We start from the raw sequence: 24617 nt of genomic DNA on the forward strand, positions 1-24617 counted from the left end.
GTTCTTTTTTCTTTCCAGGCGCTAGCTGGAGAGGGCCGAGTTTACAAATGTCTCTTTAATCACAAGTTTGAGGAGGCCATGTCTGAAAGGGTGAGCTCTGTTCACTTTAACTCTTACACTCGTTTTGTTTTCTCTCTTTTTAAATCTTTTTCAGAAAAAGTAGTTTAATTTTAACTAAATTCTGTAAATGGTCAAAGTAAGAATCTCTGTGATGCTGACTCTGGCTGTATCTTCAGTGCCGTGAGGCGCTGACCACAAGGCAGAAGCTAATTGCTCAGGACTACAAGGTGAGCTACTCACTGGCCAAAGCCTGCAAGTCGGACCTGAGGAAGTACCGGTGCAGCGTCGACTCAAACATGCCACGAGCCCGAGAAGCTCGTCTGTCCTACCTGCTGCTGTGTCTGGAGTCTGCTGTACATCGAGGTAAATGGCTTCTCCTCAGGGTGAACTTCCAGACAATCTCTCTGAGTTCCCATCTGCAATTAATGTCCTTTATTCTTTATTCTTCCGTTATGGCTCAGCAACCTGTTTTCACTTTTGAATTATAGTCTTTAAGAAAAGACTATTGGGTAGCTTGTGAGTTAAATTTTAAGTAAAAATTTATTATTTCAATCAAAAACAATGAATTTTGTATTAAGAGTTTTAAATGAAAAGATAAAGTTTCAGATTTGGTTCTCTCGATCTGAAGTTTTTGTTGGGAAAAAATCTTATGACATAAAAAACACTAAACTCCATTAACTCATGTAAGTTATTTTTACTGTGAAGTGTGTATTTCATAGATAAACCAGCTGTCACTGCTAACTGTGTGTTTGTGTGTGTTTCAGGCCGTATAGTCAGTGGTGAATGTCAGGGTGAGATGATGGATTACAGGCGGATGCTGATGGAGGATTTCTCCCTAAGTCCCGAGATTGTGCTAAATTGTCGCAGTGAGATTGAGGACCAATGCTCTGGTTTACATCGCAAAGGACGAACGCTGCACTGCCTGATGAAAGTTGGGCGATCAGACATAGGAGCCATTGAGCCCAACTGTCAGAAGGCAGTAAGTTGGGAATAACAATTTTGCCACCTGTCTATTTATTTTTTTGCAGGCCTTTGGGATAAAATGCATTTAATTTCTTCCTTACAACTGTAAAGGCTGTTAGAACCTCTGTCAAGTTGATGTTAAACGCCCTTTGGTCTAAAAATCTATTTATGATTCTACAATAGTAGTCTGTGTGTATGATAGAGTAGATGAGAGGAGACACTAGTTAAGCTATTTTTATTTATTCATTAAATGTAATTGCTCATTACATTAACAGAACCACAGCAAGGTAGTCAGCCAAGGGGAAACCCAGTTAATTGTGCATGTAGTTTGTACCCCAAACCAAACAATCTGTGGTGGTATCTCTGTTGTCCCAGCTGCACATTTTGTTCCAAATCACTAGTATTTCCTCAGTTCTTGCTTTCATCTCACTAAGAGCTGGAAGAGGTTAATTATCAGAGTTTGCTCTGTGCTTTAGCTCATCGGGCCTTGTTTGGAAGTTAACGATTTCGGTTGAAGATTATGAAGAATTGGATTCATTTCATGCTCGGTGCATTGTGTTTTTTGCCTGACTCTGGGAGATACACTGCATTATTTTTGCCAGTCATGATGAAATCAGTTTAGGGATTTCCACTGACAATGCAGGTTCTGGTTCGGAACCTGAGCTTATTTTATAACGATTTCTTATCTTTCTATGCCCAAAACTGATGGTACACTAGCACCAATTCTTTGCTGGTCCAGAGGAAAGAACTGCTTACGTTGAGGACTGGGTTATGGGGACTAACCAGACTAACTCAAATGTTGCGACCACGTGTTTAAAAATCTACTGTCAGTTTAGCATTTAATCTGCTTTAATTAAGAGCAATAAAAACATTGGCTGCAAAATGGACTTTTGAACAGAAGTTGAAGCAGCAGTGGAAGAACATAAAGTGGAAGAAGGTAAAGTTTCTCTCTGATTTTTGGAAAACAAGAACAAGAAAGAGCTCCCAGAGACACGAGTTTCTAATAATATATTGTGCAGCCTCATCAAAATTTGGGCATCTGTTGTGTAATTTAATGCAGTAAATGGTTACATAATGAAGCTATTCCTCCAGTCACACCAAAAACACTCTAACTCTATATCTAGATATAGATAGTTAGTTGAATTGAAAGGGAAATAATTTAGCACTGTTGCTGTAAGTTAGCAGCAGATACTAGCAAACAATGCTTTCTCATCAACCATAATGGAGCAAGCCGGAGATGTACACAGCGTAACTCGTAGTCATGTATGTGGGAAAAAACATTCTGTACACATTAACATCATTAAGTAATTGTACTTGGAGACCTAGATCTTTATTAGAAACATGCCGATAATGCAATGTTAACACACCAATAGCGGTACATTACGTTCAAAGTAAGAAACAAGAGTGAGGAGAGGACCGGTGTTGTGTTGGAAACGCACCTTATCCACACAGCTGCAGGTTGTCTGAGTTACAGAGAGGAACCGTTCAACTAGAAAGCTTTAGTTAACAAAGTAATGTGGGAACAATAATGTTCATCTCTCAGAAAGGAACAGCAATAACTCCTTAGAAGTTGGTGTCTTAGCCTACGCAGCTACACAGGGCTTCCTACTACATTCACACACATTCAAACACCGATGCATCGGAAGGCAACCGTGGGGTTGAGTGTCTTCCCCTTAAGTGTAGGCACTGGGAATGAACAGATCCCTCTTTGTGGCACAGTTTCTTCATAATTCCAGTGCTGAACTGGACCAAGTGTTGGGCTGGGGATAGATGTAAGATGTGCAGCTGACAATAGAACATTTCCAAGCAAAGCTGGCTTCATGGGTCAAGCAGGTTGGATGCGAGTGGGAGAGGCTCAGAGGCTGAGGCCTGGCAGAGGAGGTGGGGTATACGATAAGTGATTTTAGTCAAAACCAAAGAGATTTTGAACTATAGATTTTGAAGATTCAGCAGCCTGTAGCACTAAAACAAGGTTTTAAGCATAGTCCAAATTATTTCCACTCAGTAGGGTTAAAGAACCAGTTTTCTAAGGTGACAGCCAATCTCATTTGATGCATTCTTGTAGATCCCAGAATTACATCAGTTGTATGGACCTTGCAGTTTTTGTTGTCTGTTTATGTGGGGCCTTTTTATTTAGTTTTTTTCCCTTCCTCTTCAGCTTCAGGCATTGATTCAGGAAGCTGACCCAGGAGCAGATTATCGCATAGACCGTGCACTTAATGAGGCCTGCGAATCCGTCATCCAGACGGCCTGCAAACACATCCGCAGTGGAGATCCCATGTGAGTCCCCTCATTGGATGTACCATCATGTATATTACGTTCTTATGTTTTTGTATGTGGGCCCCTGGTCCCACAGTAACTTGAATTACTCATTTTGAAACATTTTATTCAGAGGGTTGATTTTCAAGAAATACCTTTTTAAAAATTCTGTAATCTAGTTCAAGGAAACTCAAAATTCTAACTTTTAAGTAAAATGACCTAACGGATGACTTTTCTATCTTAGCTGCACTGTGTATTTGATATAATATACAGTATTTGTGTTGCTGATCCTGCAGGATCCTGTCATGTCTGATGGAACATCTGTACACTGAGAAGATGGTGCAGGACTGTGAACACAGACTGCTGGAGCTGCAGTACTTTATCGCCAGAGACTGGAAGTAAGTGTAGCTACCAGGCTGATTAACGGTCGATGAAATAAATTAAAAGTGTAGCATAACAGGGATTTAATAAGAAACTGACATCAGTGGCACCAAACAAGTTGTGTAATCTTATTTGTAGTCAAGTTGGTTTGTTCAGAATGACTTAATTTTGACTGCATTTCGTAATGAGTCCACTGTTTGACATATTTCCGTTTCTCTGCCATTAGTCACACAACAACAAAGATTTACTGATTCACATCTATCAGTTAATATTTGTTAGGTAATTTTTTTTCTATTTAATTGGAACATTCATAGATCTTTTGATTTGAATGTTTATCCTGTATGTATGCATGAAGTTGTGAAATGGACACTTAGTATAGTTTCTGCTGGTTCAGCTGGAATATTAGCAAATTCATTCACAATGATTCTGATTACTTATCACCAGATAATTGCCTTTGTTTTTCCTCAGGTTGGACCCCATACTGTATAAGAAATGCCAGGGTGATGCAGCTCGGCTCTGTCACACTCACGGATGGAATGAAACCAGTGAGATGATGCCACCTGGTGCCATTTTCTCCTGTCTTTATCGCCACGCTTATCGCTCCGTGGAGCAGGGACGGAGGGTGAGTCACTTCTGTCATCACTGACTTTTCATCTGATCTGACTTTTCCAGGAATTGTTCATTCAGTTTTCACATGACATAAACATGACACGTCTTCACTGTCATTTTCACAACCTATTCGGAGCTAATTTCAGCAAAATGCATCATCTGCTGACATTGCCAACACTTTCGTCTTATTTCTTCATCTCTTTCCACTGATGAACACCTCGCTGCACCCCTGAAAAAGCAGTACTTGCCTATATCTGCTTGCATTGTGCCTTGGGGAGTATTTATTTTCTACTTCAAAATGTGAGCACTAATACACGGCAGTAGATTTGAGCTATGGGATCGTTCTCCCTTGGATTGACGTTACATTAAAAAATGTTCAAGCGCACAACATGAATATCCATTTAGGTGAAGAGCGGAAAAGAAAAACATTATTGAATATAAACCAGAAAAGGTGGACTCTCATTGACCAGAGAATATTCTCATAGCTTCCCAGTTGGCGTATGAAGCACACAACCAGGGTCTGACTGTGAGTATGTCTTATTGCCAAACTGATAATGATCATTTCTGGAAACTCTTGCCTGCAGTGGTGACTGGTACGAAGAAGTGATTATGTTTGGTAATTCTAGTCCCGATGCATGTGCCAAGGTGGTTTAATTGTTGAAATGAGCTACTGAACTGTGATGTGAAAAATCAACACAAGGCTTCAATGAAGAAAAATGTGCTTGCTCTACAGCAAATTAGGTTTGTGATCAAAACCAGGAATGGAAGCTCTTACGGGTTCAAGTGATGATCTCTCCAAAGTTAACTGAATCAAGATCAACTAAAAAATGTGTTGTTATTGTGATCTTTTTTTATTCAGGGGAAATCATGAAAACAATTCTGGAACCTCTCCTGCTGCAGCGTCCCTCTTTGTCGTTTATTCTATACTGCGTGATTTGCCACTACTGTTAATTGTTTGATGAATATTAATGTTTAATATGTAGAAATGAAAATGCTTGTATTTCACAAGAAGCCACTGAAATAATTTCCACATCTGTACAAAGTGTTCAGTTCCTAAGAATAATGGCATGAAGTGCTTTATTTTGAAGTAACAGGAAGTGACTGTTGTATGACAAGACAAAAGAAAAGGGAATGATGTCGGCCAAGAACTACACTTCTGTTGTTCGTGTTAACAACTTCAAATAAAAGTTCAAAAGACACCCGTAGTGTCTGATCGATGAAGCTTCAGCCATGCAATAGCCACCATCTTTGAAACCAGGGCTGAAATTTAGCAGTCAGTCATCACTCAGCTCGTTTTAGTGATATCAACCCAGTGGGCTCGTCGGTGAACATTTTTTGACCACCTGACTACTTGTTGTACCACCCATTTTTATCGAACTTTTGCTGTTATTGAAGAAACGGCCTCACAATCAACAACTTTTGTGCACAGTTAACATAAGGCTGTGGAACACATCCCATCTATGATGTTATTATCCCATGAAGTCATTATGCTGTTTGCAGCTAAGCAATCTTGCTTGCTATATTACCATAAGTATCTCTTTATGTGACAAAAAGAGGTACAAGCCTCAGAGTGAAATGTCAGGTAGAGTGAGGTAAGCTTCTCTATATCCTCAACTTCACCCCCTTTCTGGAGCAACAGATTTCACCAAGTTTCAATTGAAGTTTTGATGCAAGTTCTCTTCTCAAGCCTGAGAATAGACTTGAAAAATTACTATTCATTATTTTTTTCATGTTCTTATGTCTATATTTCACCTGTTAAGATTATACTGAATACCTTTTAAACATCAAAGTAAGTGCTCTTACAAATCTAGAAGACCTTTAATAGCTTTGTTTGAGGTTTTGTGTTAAAACTGCAGAAAATCTACAGTCTAGTATGATTGTCTGGCATCTTTAAGCACTAAACTCTGGCGACGTAAATTCTCATCTTTGATGGTCTTTGAGTTCTTTTGTAATACTGAAATGGTGCCGCTGCCCCCCCCCCCCCCCCCCCCCAGCTCTCCCGGGACTGTAAAGTGGAGGTACAGAGGATTCTTCATCAGAGGGCGCTGGATGTTAAGCTGGACCCTGAGCTGCAGAGACGCTGCATGACCGACCTAGGAAAATGGTGCAGTGAGAAAACAGAGACTGGGCAAGAGCTGGAGTGTCTGCAGGATCATCTGGAGGATCTGATGACTGACTGCAGCTATGTGGTGGGAAACCTCACGGTGCTGGAGTCGGAGGTTAGATTAAATCACTTCATTATGGGAACAGTTTGACCACTGTTTTTAATTCCATAGTAAAATTTTGACTGTGACAACATGAGTGCTTTGATGGGCTAAAAGCAGCTTGACAGATCCGATTTTATCACTCTCTGTTTCTTCCTCAGGATATTCAGATCGAGGCGCTGCTGATGCGAGCTTGTGAACCTGTAATTCAGGCCTATTGCCATGTGAGTATGCACAGAAATTCTCTCTCTCTGAGACATTCAGATGACATCATGAAAAACTGGGTGCTCCTTCAGTACTAAGAAAAATTCTTGAATTACCATCAGATTAATGCTAACCTGTATAACAGGCAGGGGATGTATTATTTTTTCCAATCCAGCTTGATGGAGTTGAGCCAGAATTTTCCTTCAGTTCAAACATAATCATTTGTTGCCATTATTGTGAAAGGCCTAGTGTTTTAAAAAAGGTTAAAAAAACAAAGTAAACCGACTTCATATGAACAGTTTATCTGTTATCTAACTTCACGTATCTTTTTTTTTTTGTTTGGCTTGTTTCAGTACATTTGCATCTCCCTTTGGGTGAGAAGACAGTGACTTCATACTTGTGTCAACTGTTGCATATTTTGCCATCACATTTATACTATCAGTAATTATTGTTATTGTATTTCTTGCAGTGAATAGAACTTCGTTTTGACAATATTTTTTGCTGTAATTCTTGCATCAATCTGAGCTAATACCTTGAATCATCAAGCCCTTGCTACACTGGCTTGAATTTATCAGTAGATTTTTTTCACAGTGGATGTGCCGTGGAAGGCTGCGGCTCAAAATGGTTAGCTGTGAGCTTAAGTTATCTGACCCATGACAACAGAACAGTCAGCAGGGTTACATGAACTAGGGAGGCAAGCGATGTTTACAGCTGAACTTGGCAATTTAATTTGACCACTGTCCTTGTGCTCGCATTCATTCATGAGAGGGGGATGGAATTATTAACTGAAATGTGTCACATGTGTTCTTCCACAGAGAAAGAGAAAGCATAGCCTAGTTAACTGATCCAACGTTGTGATTTTGTCAGATGACCTTTGGTTATTAAATCTGAATTATATTAGAGAAGAATCGCAGTCTGAAAATTCAACCTCAAGCTGACGTGTAGTCTTAATGGGCTGTCTCCTCAGTCACATTTTCTGACACGTTTAGCTATCTGACAAAAGAAACAGACATATGTGAATGAGAGCAGCTTTAATGGGAATTGGGCTGTAATTGTATCTACTTCTGCTGTACTTTTTATCTCAAAAAGATGGAACTATGAACGCCTTTGCCCATTTGTCTAGTTGAGTGTATACATGCAGTGATTTGATCAACAACTTCATTATATGGGTGTGCTAGCCTGGTTTTGAGAAGATTACCATGTTTTCATGCATTAAGACCAGTTTTGGTTGCACTAATCCAATATTTTTTTCTGGTGTCTTGTAAGGTGTTATCCATTTTATAGACTGAAACATTTTACAGTACACTGTGGCCAAAGGGCTGCATCCGATTGGCCAAAGGGCTGCATCCGATTGGCCAAAGGGCTGCATCCGATTGGCCAAAGGGCTGCATCCGATTGGCCAAAGGGATGCATCTGGGGGAGCTGGGGAATCACATTTTCAAAGAAAACACGATTAAACTGTGTAGAAAATACAAATTCCTGGAACACCTTGAGTTAGACTACAATGAAACAAGAGGATCATCAAGAGTTATTTGGATCGACACCTATTACCTCAGTACATGACATGACAGGTCTATCTTAGATGTGGATTATGGCTTGAACCCAAGCAGGGAATATAAAAGAACACCCAACCATTCTTCTTTGAGTTTTAAAGGGAAACCTTGAGTATATGTTTTGATCTCATGCAAGTTGCAAAATAAGAAAATGTTATTGCTTTTTTTTATTTGAATTATTTCAAACTTCCGTCCTTCCTTTTAAGATATTTTAATGACTTTTCTGTCTGTAATTATCTCTCTATTTTCTTCCAGGAGGTAGCTGACAATCAGATTGACACTGGTGATCTGATGGAGTGTTTGGTTCAGAACAAACACCAGAAGGAGATGAATGAGAAGTGTGCTGTGGGAGTCACACACTTCCAGCTGGTGAGCAGATTGGTGCAAATGTGTTGTCATGTTTAAGCACAGTAAGAACACAATTAGAAGCTTTTGGATGTTCTCTGAACCAAATTTCTTCTTCCATCTTCATTCATTTCTTAGACAGCACTACTAATTATTGTCTGAGCAGTATCTCAAACTTAAAAATCACGTGCAGCATATGTTGATGTTTCCTGTTGTTGCAGTACAGCTCAAGCCTGTTTTAATGAGTCTGCAGCCACATTCACTGCTGAATTCATTGATAACCAACTGCCACTGCATCTTTAATGTCATCACAGATTCAGATAAAAGATTTCCGCTTCTCCTACAAGTTCAAGACAGCCTGCAAGGAGGATGTTCTCAAACTGTGTCCCAACATCAAGAAGAAGTAAGTCACGAAGTCGATTGTGCTTCCACATGTCATTGTCTAAGTAACAATGTAATCTATCTTAGAGATGTCCGAGGTGTTTTCTGTTTATTTATTTACAGTTATTTTCATGCACCGTTCTCAAAGGTGAAGAAATGATGTGTTTTTGGAAATGGTTGCAGGTCGTATCCAGTAGTTCATGCTGAGGTTTTAGTTTCAGTGTTTCAGGGCAAGACAGAGACTGAATTACAATGCAAGCCTCCAACACTTATACTTATTCACACTTAATGTATATGTTTCATACTTTAGACTGTATGAAAATAATTCTTGGAGACAAAAAAAATGGTGCCTAAATGATACATTACCAGGGTTAGTCTATCTTTCCACATGGCCAGAACCTGCGATGTCTACTTCCATCTGAGGGTGCGGTGTCATGTCCACTCTAGCCACTGTTAGCATTTTTATCCAAACTTTTTTATGCAAAAAAAATTCTTTGGATATACTATTCATATTGTATATGCCATAAATGGCTACTCACCACAGAATAATGTGGTACTGACGGTAGTTTTACAGATTTGTATAGATTTACAGACCCTATATTCCTTAATCTCAGTGTGGTTGTCTTGTAGATGTTTTTCCGCTCCAGAATAATAAAGATGTGCAGGTGGCAGGGAGATGTCATTTTCTCAATATTTGAAATGATACCCCAACAACAAAAAAATTGTATTGCAGTTTTAACAGCAACCATTGTAAAACACATGTGGCTCCAGACTAACTGTTTCCATTTTCATCATCACTTAAACCAACTTCAGTGAAACAGTTTTATACTTTTTTCTTTCTGACAGCAATTCTGAAGAGTACAAACCAAAAATTAGAAGAAATACCAAACTGCTGACTTAACTTGACATGGTGAAGCTTTTTTCCTGGGTCTAGCTATCTTGTGTGCAGACCATATTCTCCAGTACTGTAAGTTAAAAAGTGCTTTATTTGAAAATAATCTTCTAGGATAAATCAGCAGTTTGGTATTTCTAAAGAGTGCCTCTTCATTGCAAAACATTTAGCAATAATAGTCCATATGAAAATATATGAATGCATTGTGTTATATGCTGATGGTTGTTGTTGCTTGAAATTCGAAGTAGAGTCTGCTATCTACTGGTCCACACAAATATTGGGTAAATGCAAAGCACTGTGTCGAAATAAGAATGTAAGAAAATAAGAATGTTACTTTCTTTACAATAACTTTACCTCACAAACTCAGTGAGCATTTCATGTTGGGATGAGTAGATCTTTACCCTTTTTGACACATTATTCCTTGATGTGTCTGAAGCAGAAATTTGCTGCAGTGCAAGTTCTCAATGACCTTTGGTTTTGAAAACCTGTGCCTCTGTCAGTCATGCATGTCTTTCTGTCATTCAGGGTGGATGTTGTGATCTGCCTCAGCACCACAGTGAGAAATGACACCTTGCAGGATGCCAAGGAGCAGCGAGTGTCCGTTAAATGTCGTAAACAGCTGCGAGTGGAAGAAGTGGAGATGGTAGGTTCACTAAAACATTGTTACACTTGTTCAGTAGTGTACTGTTAAAGTTTCTTATTTCCAGTGAGTATCTTTGTCCTGAGGAAAAATATTTGGCCAATTTCTAGAGACTAAACATGAAAATTAACCCAAATAAATGTTTCAGCCTGAATGTTTGACTGCAGCCATAACTGAAAGAAAATGACCATTTCTTAACAGAAAAAAAGAACTATCTTACATGATAAAAATGTTATTTACACTTACTTAAAGGGGTATTTTTAAACCTAACCTTATTTCTGGCATGAAATACGTTTATCTACTCACCGAAAACAGTTTGGCGAAAGTCGGCGTCTATCAAAAGCTATTTAGATAACTTGCGATCAGCGTATATCCATATAACGGAGTGAACAGGGCTTAGAAGATGCAGCCTCTAAATAAGGCATTATCTGTCTTTATTTCACCAATACTTTAAAACGAATGAATGAACGAACGTGTACCATAGCTCTGTTAGCTCATAGGTGCTGTTATATGGCTACTTGCGGCTATAGGAGAGCTAACGTAGGTATTTCTACACAGGCACTCTACTGGGACCACTTCATCCACACGCCCCCCTGTAGCACAGTTTATTTACTCCTTGCTCTGTTACAGTCGGCTAACTTCAAACAGAGTTTGCTACTGCTAGTTTTGTGCAACATGGCAGGATATTTATCAAATTTTGACAATGTGAACGATGACTTTGAGTAAGATGGACGTTCTTACCGGGGTGAATGAGCTGTGCTGCAGCCATGGGTGTGCATGAAGTGGTCCCAGTAGAGGTGTGTGTAGAATTCCTTCCATTAGCTCTCCTATAGATGCAAGTAGCCACATAACAGTAGCTATGTGCTAACAGAGCAATAGTACCTTCTTCTGAAAGTATTGGTGAAATAAAGACAGATAATGCCTTATTTAGAGGCTGCATCGTCTAAGCCCTGTTCACTCCGTTATATGAATATACACATATCGCGAGTTATCTAAATAGCTCCCGAAGGACGCCGACTTTCGCCAAACTGTTCTCGGTGAGTAGATAAACGTATTTCATGCCAGAAATAAGGTCTAGGTTTAAAAATACCAGAGTTCACCTTGAACAAATATCACACATCACAAACTGGTCAACATGAGGTAAGACTGTGATTACGAGAAACAATCAGTGAAATAGTGAAAAATGGCACTTCCCTATATCAGTACATTTGAATTAACATCTATGAGGCCAAAATGCACCTCCAAACTTGATTAAGAAATGTTTAGAACCATTAAAACACCTGTTATTATGACACCAAAAAGATTCAGGCAAACAGATAATAAGTCAGCATTGAAACTTTTAAATCAAAAAGAATTTGAGCAGGTCTCATGTTTACATCAGAACTAACAGTCATGGTAAGATTAGTGGATTTGATGTATGTCTTGTTGAACCTGATGAGATCATTTTCTCTCCTGCATAAGATAAAGTTTCTGTTTCTTTGTGTTCTGTGAATCCGCCCTGTTTGTAGTCTGAGGACATCCGTCTGGAACCGGAGTTGTACGACTCCTGCAAGCAGGACATCAACCGGCTGTGTCAGAACGTGGCTTTTGGCAACGCACAGGTCAGCAGCTAATCAAACACGTTGGTGCTCGTTTACATAACAAGGACAAAACTACACCAGTATACCATAAAAGTATATTAGAAAAAGAAACTATGAAAAGCTAATTAACGTGTAGAAATGTTTTTTTTTTGGGGGGGGGGGGGGGGGTTCTGGGGTTAAGGGGAGTGACGTGTCTTTAAACCAGCAAGGAACACACTACTTCAACCAAAACAACTGTCGTCATTCAGCAGATTCATCATGTCATGTGTGGTTTGCCAAAGAGAATCTGCGGCAGGTTTTTTTTCTCAACATCCTTTTTATGTAAGGGTTGCTGGTGAAATTGAGAATTGAGTTTTACCTTATAATATATTGTTTTATTCTGAAGAATGAAATCTTATTGTCTTTATGACTCTACAGTTGAAGAGTTATTCTATGTTGATTCGGTAACAAATCTGCCTCTTTCCGTCTTTCTGCAGGTTATTGAGTGTCTGAAGGAGAATAAGCGGCAGCTAACCTTACGTTGCCACCAAAGGATCTTCAAACTTCAGGAGGTGGAGATGGTTGATCCAGAACTGGACTATCAGCTGATGAGAGTCTGCAAGCACATGATCAGGGTAAGCCAGTAAAACCTTGTCTTAGGAAATAATGTCCTCCTGATATCTCAGTACATTTCATTTAACATCTCACAATAGGATGCAAAAATGCTAAAACATTGTAAGGGTACTAGGGCTGGGTGGTATACCAACTTCTTAATTCAGATTGTTATTTTTTCCAAAAGAGCTATACAATCAGATAATATATTGGCAAAAGTATTCAAATATATAATATATATATATAGCAAATGTTGTTAAATATTGCGACATGTTGGACAAACTCCATCTAAAATCTGTTGAAGAGTCTGGAACTTTAGCACACACTTTTCCACTCCTGCCTCTTTCTGTCCTAGAAAGCTGCAGTATCCTCTGAGCTGGTAACTAACATTCTGAGTATCACTTTTCAAAGTACTTTCAAAATCAAAACCCAAAAGGATTTTTATCATTAATAGATATAACTTGGAACAGGTTTTTTTTTAATCAGGCCATACAGTTGTATACAGGTGTGTTTGTGTGTGTATTTGCTAAGGTTATGTTATTATGTTTATATTATGTTGTTGTTTTTTTATTTATTTATTTTTCCCCCTTGTCCTGTCCAGCATTATGGCAGCAGAATTGTAATCTGAATACCTTTTATGCCAAACAGATTTGCTTTGCCAAGGGCAGCTTTATGAATGTAAAGCTCCTCTTGATGCCCACCAACTGCTTAAATATTTATTTTTGTTACAATAATTCACATGTAATAGTGCTGAACCTGACCGGGGGACAGGGAAAGAGGAAGAGCAAAGAAGATGAAACAGAACAGAAATAGAAAGAAAAACCAGACAACCAGCTGCTATACCTGTAAAAACAAAACAGACGACAATCCATGGTCGCGATTCCAGCCTTAGCGCCACCAGGAGCACCTGAAAGCAGACAAGCAGAGAAAAAAAACTAACACAAACAAACAAAAACAAGCACAATCGGCTACAATTGCATACAACACAACTGTGGACATAGATGACCTCAAACCACAGGATAACACATCAACTGCTTAGCGAGCATGCTACTGGGCTAATGAATATGTGTGTGTGTGTGTGCATGGACATGCGATACCCATGACCTGTCCCACATGATAACACACCCACCCCTAGCAATCGGAAGCAGGCAGAGAGGGCCACAAGACCCAGGCCACCAGCAGCCCCCACGGAGCACAGAACCCAGGAAGCCCACCGCATGGACAACCATGGATGCGTATCCACCCAGAAGACTGCAGAGGAAGCCCCCGGAAAGAGCCCCCATAAGCATAGGGCAGAGGCCCCCCCGGGAATCAGGGGCAACAGCCCACCGACCCCGCCACCCAGACATGGGCCGTGCACCGGACCCGGGCCCCAGGAGCCCGAGCGCCCCCAAACCCCCCGGCACAGGCCCCACCCAATACCCGAGAGGGCCAGGTGCTCCAGACAGCCACAGCGGGTCAGCGCATGCCCCAGCGCCCCTGGCCAAGTGCCCCGGGAGTCAAGACGTGCCCACAGGTGGGTGAAGTCGCGAGCAGCGGGGAGAGGCAACGTTCCCCCTCCCCCGGGAACAGCACAAGCAGGCCAGAGGACAGCAAGTCCCAGTCCCAGACCCAGTCACCACATAAATCAGATGAGGAAAAAATAAATAAATACACACACTCGCACAACACACACATCCGCTCGTTTCCCCTCCCTCAACTCCGCTGGGGTGTGGTGCAGCGGACACATACGGGGGCCAGCAGGACCCCAGCCACCACAGACCCCGAATCAGCAGAACAACTCCTCCTCTCCTCCCTTGCCCCTCTGGCTCTTCACCCCTCTGGTTATATTATGTTTGTGTCTTTATTTCAGGGTTGTGTATGAGGTTTGGTCTGAAATGTAACAAGTGTTTCATATGTTTAGCGGTTCTGTACAGAGTCGGAGGGGAAAAACGTTCTTCAGTGTCTGAAACAGAACAAGAACAGCGAGCTGATGGATCCTAAATGCAAACAGATGATCACTAAGAGACAGATCACCCAGAACACAGGTACACATGGGCAGGCTCAGTCTGTGTCCTGTTATTGATCTCTTCAACTCAGCTTGCTATGAATGTGGCTTTATACTACAAAGGTCAAAATGTTGTACGTGTGTTTGTCCAGACTACAGGTTGAACCCAGTCCTGAGGAAGGCCTGTAAAGCTGACATCCCAAAGTTCTGTCAGTCCATCCTGAACAAGGCGACAGCTGACTCGGAGCTAGAGGGTCAGGTCATTTCCTGCCTCAAGCTCAAATATGCTGACCAGGTCAGAGCCATGACATGAATGTTTGACACATATCTTCAACCCTACAGTACAGAAGTTTAATATAGTCACTGACGTTTCAAGAAGAACACTATCAACTATATTGTGTAATATTATTTTTTGTGTTTATATGATATTAAATATTTTTGATTGAATCAGATTGAATGTTTAGGTATTTTTGTCCCAATTAGCCATAAATAGAAATATCTGCAAAATGTTAATGTTCCCGTGGGGAAATTTGTCTGATAGATTCAAGTGCTATCACATTAGCGGCCTTCATGAGAGATCAATACATGCAGTAGAAAAACGGACAATAATCCACCTGTAACCAGAGATGAATTTAGAGAGATTTTAAAAAATTACTCATGAGGACCATACTCATGTTATAGCAGGAAAAGGATAACAATCAGCAGCATAAAAAGTCTCATGAATTTAAATACAAGATGAAAGAAATGAATAAAAATTACACATTAGCATTTAAACAGTAATGAATAATAACAGGGTTATCACAATGTGAAAACTACAGTTAAGGTTTTAAAAAAAGTGTAAAAGGTCTCAGCAGTTAATGGTCTGAAAAGCCATTAAATCCACGTACACTAACGGACAGTTATTAAGTGCAGCTGTTCTGCTGCATGCAGCTCTACAGTAAAATCAGATTTTTCATTTTTAGAGAGTAAAAGAAATAGAAAATTACTTATGTATTTGAAAACTTTCAAACCATCTTTACCGCATTCATCAAGTCAAATGCAATGATATTCATGAGTAAGTTCGGATAAGGCAGTCTGTGCCCATCTTGCCTCAGATTTTGCAACATGCTTCAGAATCCAACATATTCCTCACAAGATGGTGGTTGATGGTTCTGTATTTTGAAATGGAGAAACTTTTGGAAGTTTTCTCAGTTTGTGTGGGTGTGTGTTACAGCGTTTGTCTCCTGACTGTGAGGATCAGATCCGGGTCATCTTGCAGGAGTCTGCGCTGGACTACAGGCTGGACCCTCAGCTGCAGATCCACTGCACACAAGAGGTTCAAGACTTTCTGCTTTCACACTTTCTGACTTTGTGATCTGGTTGAAAGATGTAACCTCAACTCTTTGATCCTGTTTGGAGTAAAACCAAATTGCATGAAATCTATTATTTGCTAGGTGCTCTAATGTTGCACTGTAGTCACCAGAGAAGAAAGATGGAAGTATACACTGTTAATCAGTAGGTGAAACTGGAGTCACCCTGAATCATTTGACTTTTGCTGCAGAGTGGCTTTTTGGCCAGCAGGGGGTGACACACACATTTTTAAGTTAGGCTAACACAGATTTGTGGTGACGTATATGACGTCAATAATTCAACAGTTGCTTTGTTTGGAACTTAACATAGCAACATAGTCGCATGATGCTCTATTTGGCCCTTCTGACAGTAAGCAGGCAGAAGCTTAGCTCAGAACTCCTGTTCTTTGTTCTTGCTTTCTTTGTTGATGATCATTTCATTTTGTGTGTGTAGATCTCTAGTCTCTGTCCAGAGGAGGCTGCAGCTCAGGAGCAGACGGGACAAGTGGAGGAGTGTCTAAAAGTTAACCTCCTGAAGATCAAACAAGAGGGATGTAAGAAGGTAAACCTCACTGCCACCTTTACTGACCACTGTTAAAGAGAAAATCTCTTCATGCTTCTGAAATACACTGTAAAGACACCGTTTTTAATTAAATTCAATTAATGTATAAAGCGCCAAATCACAACAAATGTCATCTCAAGGTACTTCAAAGTTACAGTCCAATTCCAACCAATTAGACTCCAGTTCATTGTAATCAAAATCCATTTAATAAAATTCTAAATTATTCCAATTCATTCATACAGAGCCAATTCAAAAACAATTTCCTAGCTAAGGAAACCAACAGATTGCACCGAAACTTCTCTTTGGTCCAATCTCCCGTCCTGAGCATGCATGAGGCGACTGTGGAGAGAAACGAGTGCCTGTGTAGAATTCCCTCTGTTAGCTCTCCTATAGCCGCAAGTAGCCACATAACAGCACCTATGAGCTAACAGAGCTATTGTACATGTTCATTCATTCATTCTTCTTAAAGTATTGGTGAAATGACGACAGATGATGCCTTATTTAGGCTGCATCGTCTAAGCCCCGTTCACTCCGTTATATGGATATACGCCGATCGCGAGTTATCTAAATATCTTAAGGACGCCGACTTGCGCCAAACTGTTTTCGTGAGTAGATATACATATTTCATGCCAGAAATAAGGTCTAGGTTTAAAGAGTTCCCCTTTAAGTACTGGGACCTCTTCTTTTTGCCATATACATCACTTCACTGGGCCAGATCATCTGATCACATGGCCTTTCATACCAATGTTATACTGACAATGCCCAGCTCTATCTGTCATTCCTATCTGACGACCACACGGTCTCAGCACGAATCTCAGACTGTCTCTCTGACATATCAACATGGATGAAAGCCCATCACCTCCAACTTAACCTCTCTAAAACTGAACTGCTTGTCTTCCCAGCCAAACCAACCATACACCACAGCATCTGCATCAAAACTGAATCCCTATCTCTTGCTCCATCAAAGGTAGCTAGAAACTTGGATGTCATGATTGATGACCAACAAACCTTTTAAAGATCATGTTGCTCTGTCACTCGATCGTGCCGCTTTGCATTACTAAACATAAGAAAGATTAGACCATACCTAACCCAACACGCCATCCAGCTCCTGGTGCAGGCCATGGTCATCTCTCGCCTTGACTACATCAATGCTCTCCTAACTGGTCTCCCAGCCTGTGCTGTGAAACCTCTGCAGATGGTCCAGAACGCGGCGCGTCTGGTCTTCGATCAGCCTAAAAGAACACACGTCACCCCTCTGTTCATTGAACTCCACTGGCTACCCTTAGCTGCCCGCATCAAATTTAAGTCACTGATGTTAGCCTACAAAGTGCTTAATGGAACAGCTCCCATCTACTTGAATGCTCTCACAATGGCTTACATCACGACTCGGTCACTCCAGTCATCAAAGGATTGTCGTCTAGCAGTGCCTACACCATGCTTAGGACAATCCAGACTTTTTTCATGTGTCGTTCCACGATGGTGGAATGACCTACCGAGCGCTACCAGAACAGGGGCGTCCCTGTCTATCTTCAAGAAACTCTTGAAAACCCAGCTCTTCAGAGAGCACCTCCTATCCTAGTACTTACCCTGTACTACCCCCTCTATCTCTGCACTTTATCTTTCTGTACTTTACTCTATGCCTGCACTCTATCTCTACTCTGTCATCCATGACAGTCTGAGCTTCTATGTAGCTCATTGTTAGCTTTGATGTTAACTGTAATGTTATATCCTCATTTGTAAGTCAATTTGGATAAAAGCATCTGCAAAATGCATAAACATAAATATGATTGCTCTTGATTAGTTTTCAACACTTGTCATGTTCATTATTTCCATACTCTTTGTTGTTGTTCACAAATCAAAGTCTCCGGTTCATTCTCATCTTCCTCTTCTGTTCCCTACCCCCCCCCCTTTTATCCTCCTCCCACAGGAGGTGTTGAACATGCTGAAGGAGAGTAAAGCTGACATCTTTGTAGACCCTGTCCTTCACACAGCCTGCGCTCTGGACATCAAACACCATTGTGCAGCCATCCCACCTGGGAAAGGGCGTCGTGAGTCTCCGAACACACTTGTGCATCAATTCATTAGTCAAAAAGAAAACATGGAGACAACGTAAACATTTACTTCAAAGCAAAGCATCTAAAACGGCATAAAAGATTGAGATTAGGATTATTTAAACTCTGTCTCCTAAGTAAAAAGAAGTCCGCTTCACAAAAGTTTAAGCATCAGTGTAAATGGATTTCACTCCATCTTAGTCTTAGTTTGCCTCTAACCTTTCTGTCTACATCATGTGAATTGAAGCAGCAACACAAAGTGATGAAACCATGTCTGTGCTGCTTCTCTTCAGAGATGTCGTGCCTCATGGAGGCGCTGCAGGACAAACGTGTTCGTCTGCAGCCAGAGTGCAAGAAGAGACTTCAGGATCGCATTGAAATGTGGAGCTACGCTGCCAAGGTACATGAACCACAACCTCTTCACCCTGCTAGAGAAACCTTGTCAACACTGGAAACACAGCTGGTGGTGATGTGATGGAGCAAGGCACATATGACATTTTTCACACTAGAAGATGAACACAAACAGGCACTCTGCTGTTAAGTTTGCTCAGACCTGTGGGGGAGTCCTTTATAGCTGTTTTCTCACACGCACAGCAGCTCTGAGTTTTTGTAGAGGGTTCTGCATGCATGAACACAAGCATCTGCAACACTTGTTCCCAACTTCTTGGGGAGATACTCAAGCAGTAACTTACTGATACCTCTAATGACTTGGCAAAAACCGAGTAAGACGATGAGTGAAAACAGCAGCAAATCCAACAATGGATTTGTGGGCATGGCTGAAGCCGCCATTTGGCGAGACGCGGGGTGCACACTGGTACCAGTCCAGCACAGGGAGATAAACCTTACGTACAATTATGTATGCTCACCCGCACTCCTAAAGTCAGATTAGAATTACCCAAATATGCATGTTTTAAGCCAGAGTACTTGAAGAAAACCCACCATTCACAAGGTGAATACCACACTTCGAGCTGTGAAGCAACAGTGCTAATTACCACTGAGCTGCAGATAAAGTTGTTGTCTCCAGAAATTCTATGCTGAGGTGTTTTTTTTTTTTGTTTTTTTTTAAATGTGTAAGATCTATTCAAAGTAGCTCTATGATACAGTCGATCACCTGAGTGGCATCTGTTATGCAGTTGATTAAAAAGAATATATTAATTTGCAACTGAATGAATAGATTGACGGATTTACATACTGTATTGGAAGGTGACGTTATTTTTAATCCCTGTGCCGTCTTCACTCTTGACACCAGGTGGCTCCAGCTGAGGGTTTTTCAGACCTGGCCATGCAGGTGATGACATCACCGTCCAAGAACTACATCTTGACTGTAATTGCTGTAGGTGTGTCCCTGCTCTTCTTAGTGGGGATGCTTTGCGGAAGGTTCACCAAACGAGTCACTCAAGAGCTCAAGGACAGGTAGACCCCGCCCACTGCAGGCTCAGGATGTGGCCAAAAGAGAAATGACCACCACTGAAAAGGACTTCCCTATCATTCAGCCCGTGATGCTCCCTGCAAACCCCCATCTCAACCCTAAAAAGGCCACCGGTTCTACTTCAGATCTTCCTGTCCCACTTCATGTTTCTCACCCAGGCAGTTTTCAGCTGTCATGTCTTTTTGCATCGCTGCTGCGGGCTTTTGCATGGGAGTGACATTACCCACAATCTCACAGGTGAAGTGGGTGTGACCAGTGATCTGCCTGCTGTAACCACCCATTTTCAGGAGGCTTTACCCTTTGCCTCCCCTGTCTTCTCTTTTTTCTTCTCCTGAGTTCTGGCACAAGATGCCGTGTCCTCCTCACCTGATGTAGATGCAGTATTACTATGATTCCCTTCCTCTTTCCCCCCATGCTTTGGGGTATGGGTGAGGATATGCAGTGGGCAGTGGGGGTTGTAAGCATTAGGGGTTGGATTTAAAAAATGTATGCCGAGCGGAGGTCGATAGAATCAGAATCATAATAAGTGTAAATGTGTAGAAAGTGGGATCGGGCAATGTTCATGTATAGAGCAGTTTAATGACTCCAGTATTTTAATGACAAAATTGTGAGTGTGTGTTTGTATGAAAGAGTGTGTATTATCCAAGCTGTCCTGCTAAATGTTTTTTTGGGGTTGTGTTGCTCTTCTTTGCTGAAATGTGTGTTTTTGTTGCCATGGGACTGCCAGGCAGGTGGTGCCAACCAGCTCGCCCTCCACCAAGCCACATAAAATAAAGAGGGGAGGAGACACTTGCATCACAAACACTTCTTCAAACATTTTCCAATATCAGGAATTATTTGTAGTTAATTCTGAAATTTTTCCTCCTTTTGAAAGCGTTAAATGGACAAGCTGAGTTCTCTGCTTTCGCAGTCCAACACGTCACAACCTGTGCCATAAACGCACCATCTCCACCTGCTGCTCCATGGTCAGCCACCATCACTTATTTCCACTGTGGCTGGGACATTTGGTTCTGAGCAGATCAGATGAGCAAAGTGTCTTTTTTCTTTTCATTTCTTTCATGTAACTGGTTAAGTGGCTAGCATTGTGCTGGTTGGTACAAAAAAAGCTGAAAGCAAAGAATAAAATAAAACAGAACGATGACATTAAAACCCAGTCCAGATAAAAGATGTGAACATTTTTGTGTAAAGATGATACTGGAATCATTGCACATTTCTTGTTCTTTTTTTTTACATCTGAAAAAATATATAATATGTTGTTTTATTATAGCCTTATTTATTTGTTTACTAGTGGTCAGTTTTTCTTTCTTTTTCATTTGAATGTTCTCTCTGGTTGCCTTTTCTCAGTCCTTGCTTCTCGCTGGGTGGGAGAGCGGGAAGGTGTGAGAGGGAAGAAATGGTGGAGGTGTCGTCCTGCCTCAGTGGGTAGCTGAATTTTCACGTAGGACTGAACCCAAATTAAAAGGCCTGCAACAGACTTGCATAAGAGATGTTAAACACTGCCTTGTTGGTTTTCTGTTGTCGACTGAGAGCAGCAGCAGAAAAATCATGCAGTTTTTCCCACAACTTTACTTAATCTAATTAGAACAGACTGAACAGGTTCATCTGGCAAAGATAAACTGTTTGATAAGCTGTTTAATGGATTGAAACTTCATTCTGAGCATCAACTTGGTTAGCTGACAACCATTCTGAGCCTGTTTCACATCATTTTGAAAAACATTTTCATTCTGCCTCCAACTTCTCACATTAGTACTGTATTTTTTTTACTGGTGATGGGGAAACTGATGATTTAGTTTTTTTAGGTTATTCATAGTGTTTTCTCACATTTCATAATGGATATTTCCAAATGAACAGTTGGTAGTTTCAGCACCAAGCGGAAGTTGACCGTTGTAACTGTTTTCCCGTCCACAGTCACAGAAAGTGTGATACTGAGAGAAACTGAAGAACTCTTGTTTTCTGTTCCTGGATCAGGTGTTTTGACGCACAGCCTGCAGGCGCTAGCCTATGTTGGTTTGTTGTGTCACAGAATCCTGGCGTCAAATAGCTTTTTGGTCTCCGTTTAAGAGAGCCTGAAAAATTCATACTGCTCGAAAAAAGAAAAAAAAAAACCCTCATTGTGTCTGAATGGACCAATAAGCGATGGCTTTTCCTTTCCTAACACGAGCCGATCGTGCATACGTTTGTACGATACTGAGTGATGACATGCTGTAAAGTACGTATCGTGCAGTAAACCTGTACTGCTTGGTGTGGTGAGCGCTACCTCTCCTGCTTGTAAACTTTCTTCATTGAGCTAAATTCTTTTTCCCCATCAGATTATTATTTTTTTCTTCTTTCAAAGCGTGCCTAATCACCATCCCACGTTGGGATCCAACTGTACAGAACATCCCAGAACCCCCTGCAGCACCAAGCAGAGGAATGTGTGAACATGTGAGTGCATTTGACTGTATGATGGACATGTGACTCCATTTGTGTGTTGCCCACAGTTTTCACACTCTGCGGGAAGCTGTGTGATCCTCTCCTTTCTTTTCCAGAGTGATGGCTCCTCTTAAGTGTGTGATGAGATCTTCTGTGAACCATGTTGTGTGTTTTTGTCTGAATCCATGGAGCTCCTGATTATCTTTTTTTCCTTTTCCACTTGCATCTTATTTCCTTTGTTGCTCTGTACAGATGAAAATTGGACAGTTTGTTAATAATAATAAAGTCTTCAAGTTTTTTTATTCTGATGTCAGCTTTTTCTTTGAGCCATCTTTGCACTCAAGGCTTCGGCTACCCTGCGTTTAATATTCGGAGACGGAACGAACGATGAGCAGCTGCTGCGTATGCTAACGTTCCTTCATTTCCACAAATATACATATTCCTTTATTAAGGCTTAGTTTTTTATACAGATGTTCTGATGCCTCTCACTCTAGCATAATCTACTTAATCTACTGGTGAAAAAAAATGGCAAACATGCATTTTTTCTGTTTTGGTAATGTTCGATGAAACAAAATGTGTGCTCAGCTGTTTCAGGAGATTCCTGTACCATATTTTAAAATTAAAATATATTGAGTGTTTCTACTGTAGAATATTGATCAGTTTCAGAGCGGAGAGCTAGATGGTGAAGGTGGAGGACTGTTGCTTTGGGTCTTTTAATGTCACTTAAGACTTTAAGGAGATGTTCTTGTTATCAACAACTTATTCCTGAGGATCATCGCCATTTATTTAAGGATATAGTTGCAATCTCACATTTTACCTATAAACTTGAGCACATTGTTATTGTGGCTAACATGAGTGGCAAAAAATGACAGAAAAAACAGGATTTATGTTTTTTTTCTGTCGGACTCCACACAGCTCCTCCTCCTGCAGGTCTGGCTTTTACCACACATGCACCGGTGCTTCAGAACCCTGACCTGATGAGAATAAGGGGTTCATTTTCAAACGATTTTCATGTCATGAAAACATGACCAAAATCTAAACTAATTATTTTTATTCTTCCAGGTTTTCAGTGCGCCAAAACAAACCAATTTTGCCAGGCGCATCAGACCTGGTGGCCTTTACGTTTTAGTGGAGTTGCTTCAAAATGACTCTGTAGCACCCGCTGATGCTGTTGGGGTTACTTTTGCGTAGCCGGACGAAATTCGGAAACACGCCTTCGTCATGCCCAAACGCACAAAAAAAGCCTGTGACGTCATGGTGCCAGCTCCACAGGCCATTTTGAGTGAAAGATTTAAATTGGTGCCGTTTCGCCAATTTCCACAGTGCATATGATCTAACTCCTCCTACAGATTTCATGGTAACGGTATCAAACTTGGCCAGGTTAATCTTCAGTCATGGGGGATTAAAAATGAGGAGAATCTTTTCCATAGTCTGAAGGGTGTGGCCCTGGCAGACCCTCAAGCTTTGATGACTGGCCTCTGCTCGCCACAAAACATAAGTTCACTTTTAAGTTGTGCATACGTTGTGCGATCTTCACCAAACTTCATCGGCTTGCCCAGGACTCTGCCCTGACTGCGTACATATGCACATACTGACACTCACATATAGCTCCACCTGTTGGTGCTTACAAACATCACTTTCCACACCTCGCATATGATCAAACTCCTCCTACAGATGTCATGGTAACGGCTTCAAACTGGGCCAGGACGTGCGCACGTATTCGGGCCCGATCATCGCTGCTTGAGTTCTTATTTATGGTGCTAAACTAAAATCTTACAAACTTGTCAAAAACTAAGTCATGCTGGATGTGCATTTCTGATGGACAAATTTAGCATTAAATAAATGGATACCATTACAACAGATACTAGAGTGGATGTTCTTGCTGGTAATAGTAAAAGTCAGCCTTTAAACTGTGGGTTCACCCTAATCTGCAAATACTGAAGGTCCAACAACAGAAACTCAGCCATACTCTCTGCACACTCCAGTGCAACTGTAACACTGGAAACCTGAACGGTATCTACAAATCCCTTTAAGTGCACTTTAGATTTCAGCCCACTTTTGTTTCAGTTTTTTAAAAAATGTCATCCTCTTTCCTCTCTGCAGCCTGTGGTTTTTTCACCATGGTATAAACTTTTTATAATCTACTTCTGAAAATGTCCCCAGATTATGAGTATCATCAGCATGTT

General features: G+C 40.9%; 1 protein-coding gene across 1 annotated transcript in view; it reads left to right on the forward strand.

The window, feature by feature from the left end:
• Positions 1-22733, forward strand: part of glg1a (golgi glycoprotein 1a) — a 45810-nt gene extending 23077 nt beyond the window's left edge. Inside the window, exons 6-25 of the mRNA XM_072386518.1 lie at positions 19-90; positions 237-423; positions 825-1039; positions 3182-3303; positions 3579-3680; positions 4132-4285; positions 6267-6491; positions 6638-6700; positions 8489-8602; positions 8893-8981; positions 10377-10494; positions 12000-12092; positions 12548-12685; positions 14566-14689; positions 14802-14944; positions 15863-15964; positions 16432-16539; positions 18467-18587; positions 18884-18990; positions 19840-22733. Coding sequence (XP_072242619.1) covers positions 19-90; positions 237-423; positions 825-1039; positions 3182-3303; positions 3579-3680; positions 4132-4285; positions 6267-6491; positions 6638-6700; positions 8489-8602; positions 8893-8981; positions 10377-10494; positions 12000-12092; positions 12548-12685; positions 14566-14689; positions 14802-14944; positions 15863-15964; positions 16432-16539; positions 18467-18587; positions 18884-18990; positions 19840-20007 — 2565 coding nt within the window. The 3' untranslated portion in view covers positions 20008-22733. The remainder of the gene's footprint in view (positions 1-18; positions 91-236; positions 424-824; positions 1040-3181; positions 3304-3578; positions 3681-4131; positions 4286-6266; positions 6492-6637; positions 6701-8488; positions 8603-8892; positions 8982-10376; positions 10495-11999; positions 12093-12547; positions 12686-14565; positions 14690-14801; positions 14945-15862; positions 15965-16431; positions 16540-18466; positions 18588-18883; positions 18991-19839) is intronic.
• The last annotated feature ends 1884 nt before the right edge of the window (positions 22734-24617 follow it).

Source organism: Leuresthes tenuis, unplaced genomic scaffold (assembly GCF_036924035.1).
Source record: "Leuresthes tenuis unplaced genomic scaffold, fLeuTen1.0.hap1 SCAF_5, whole genome shotgun sequence".
Lineage (NCBI taxonomy): Eukaryota > Metazoa > Chordata > Actinopteri > Atheriniformes > Atherinopsidae > Leuresthes > Leuresthes tenuis.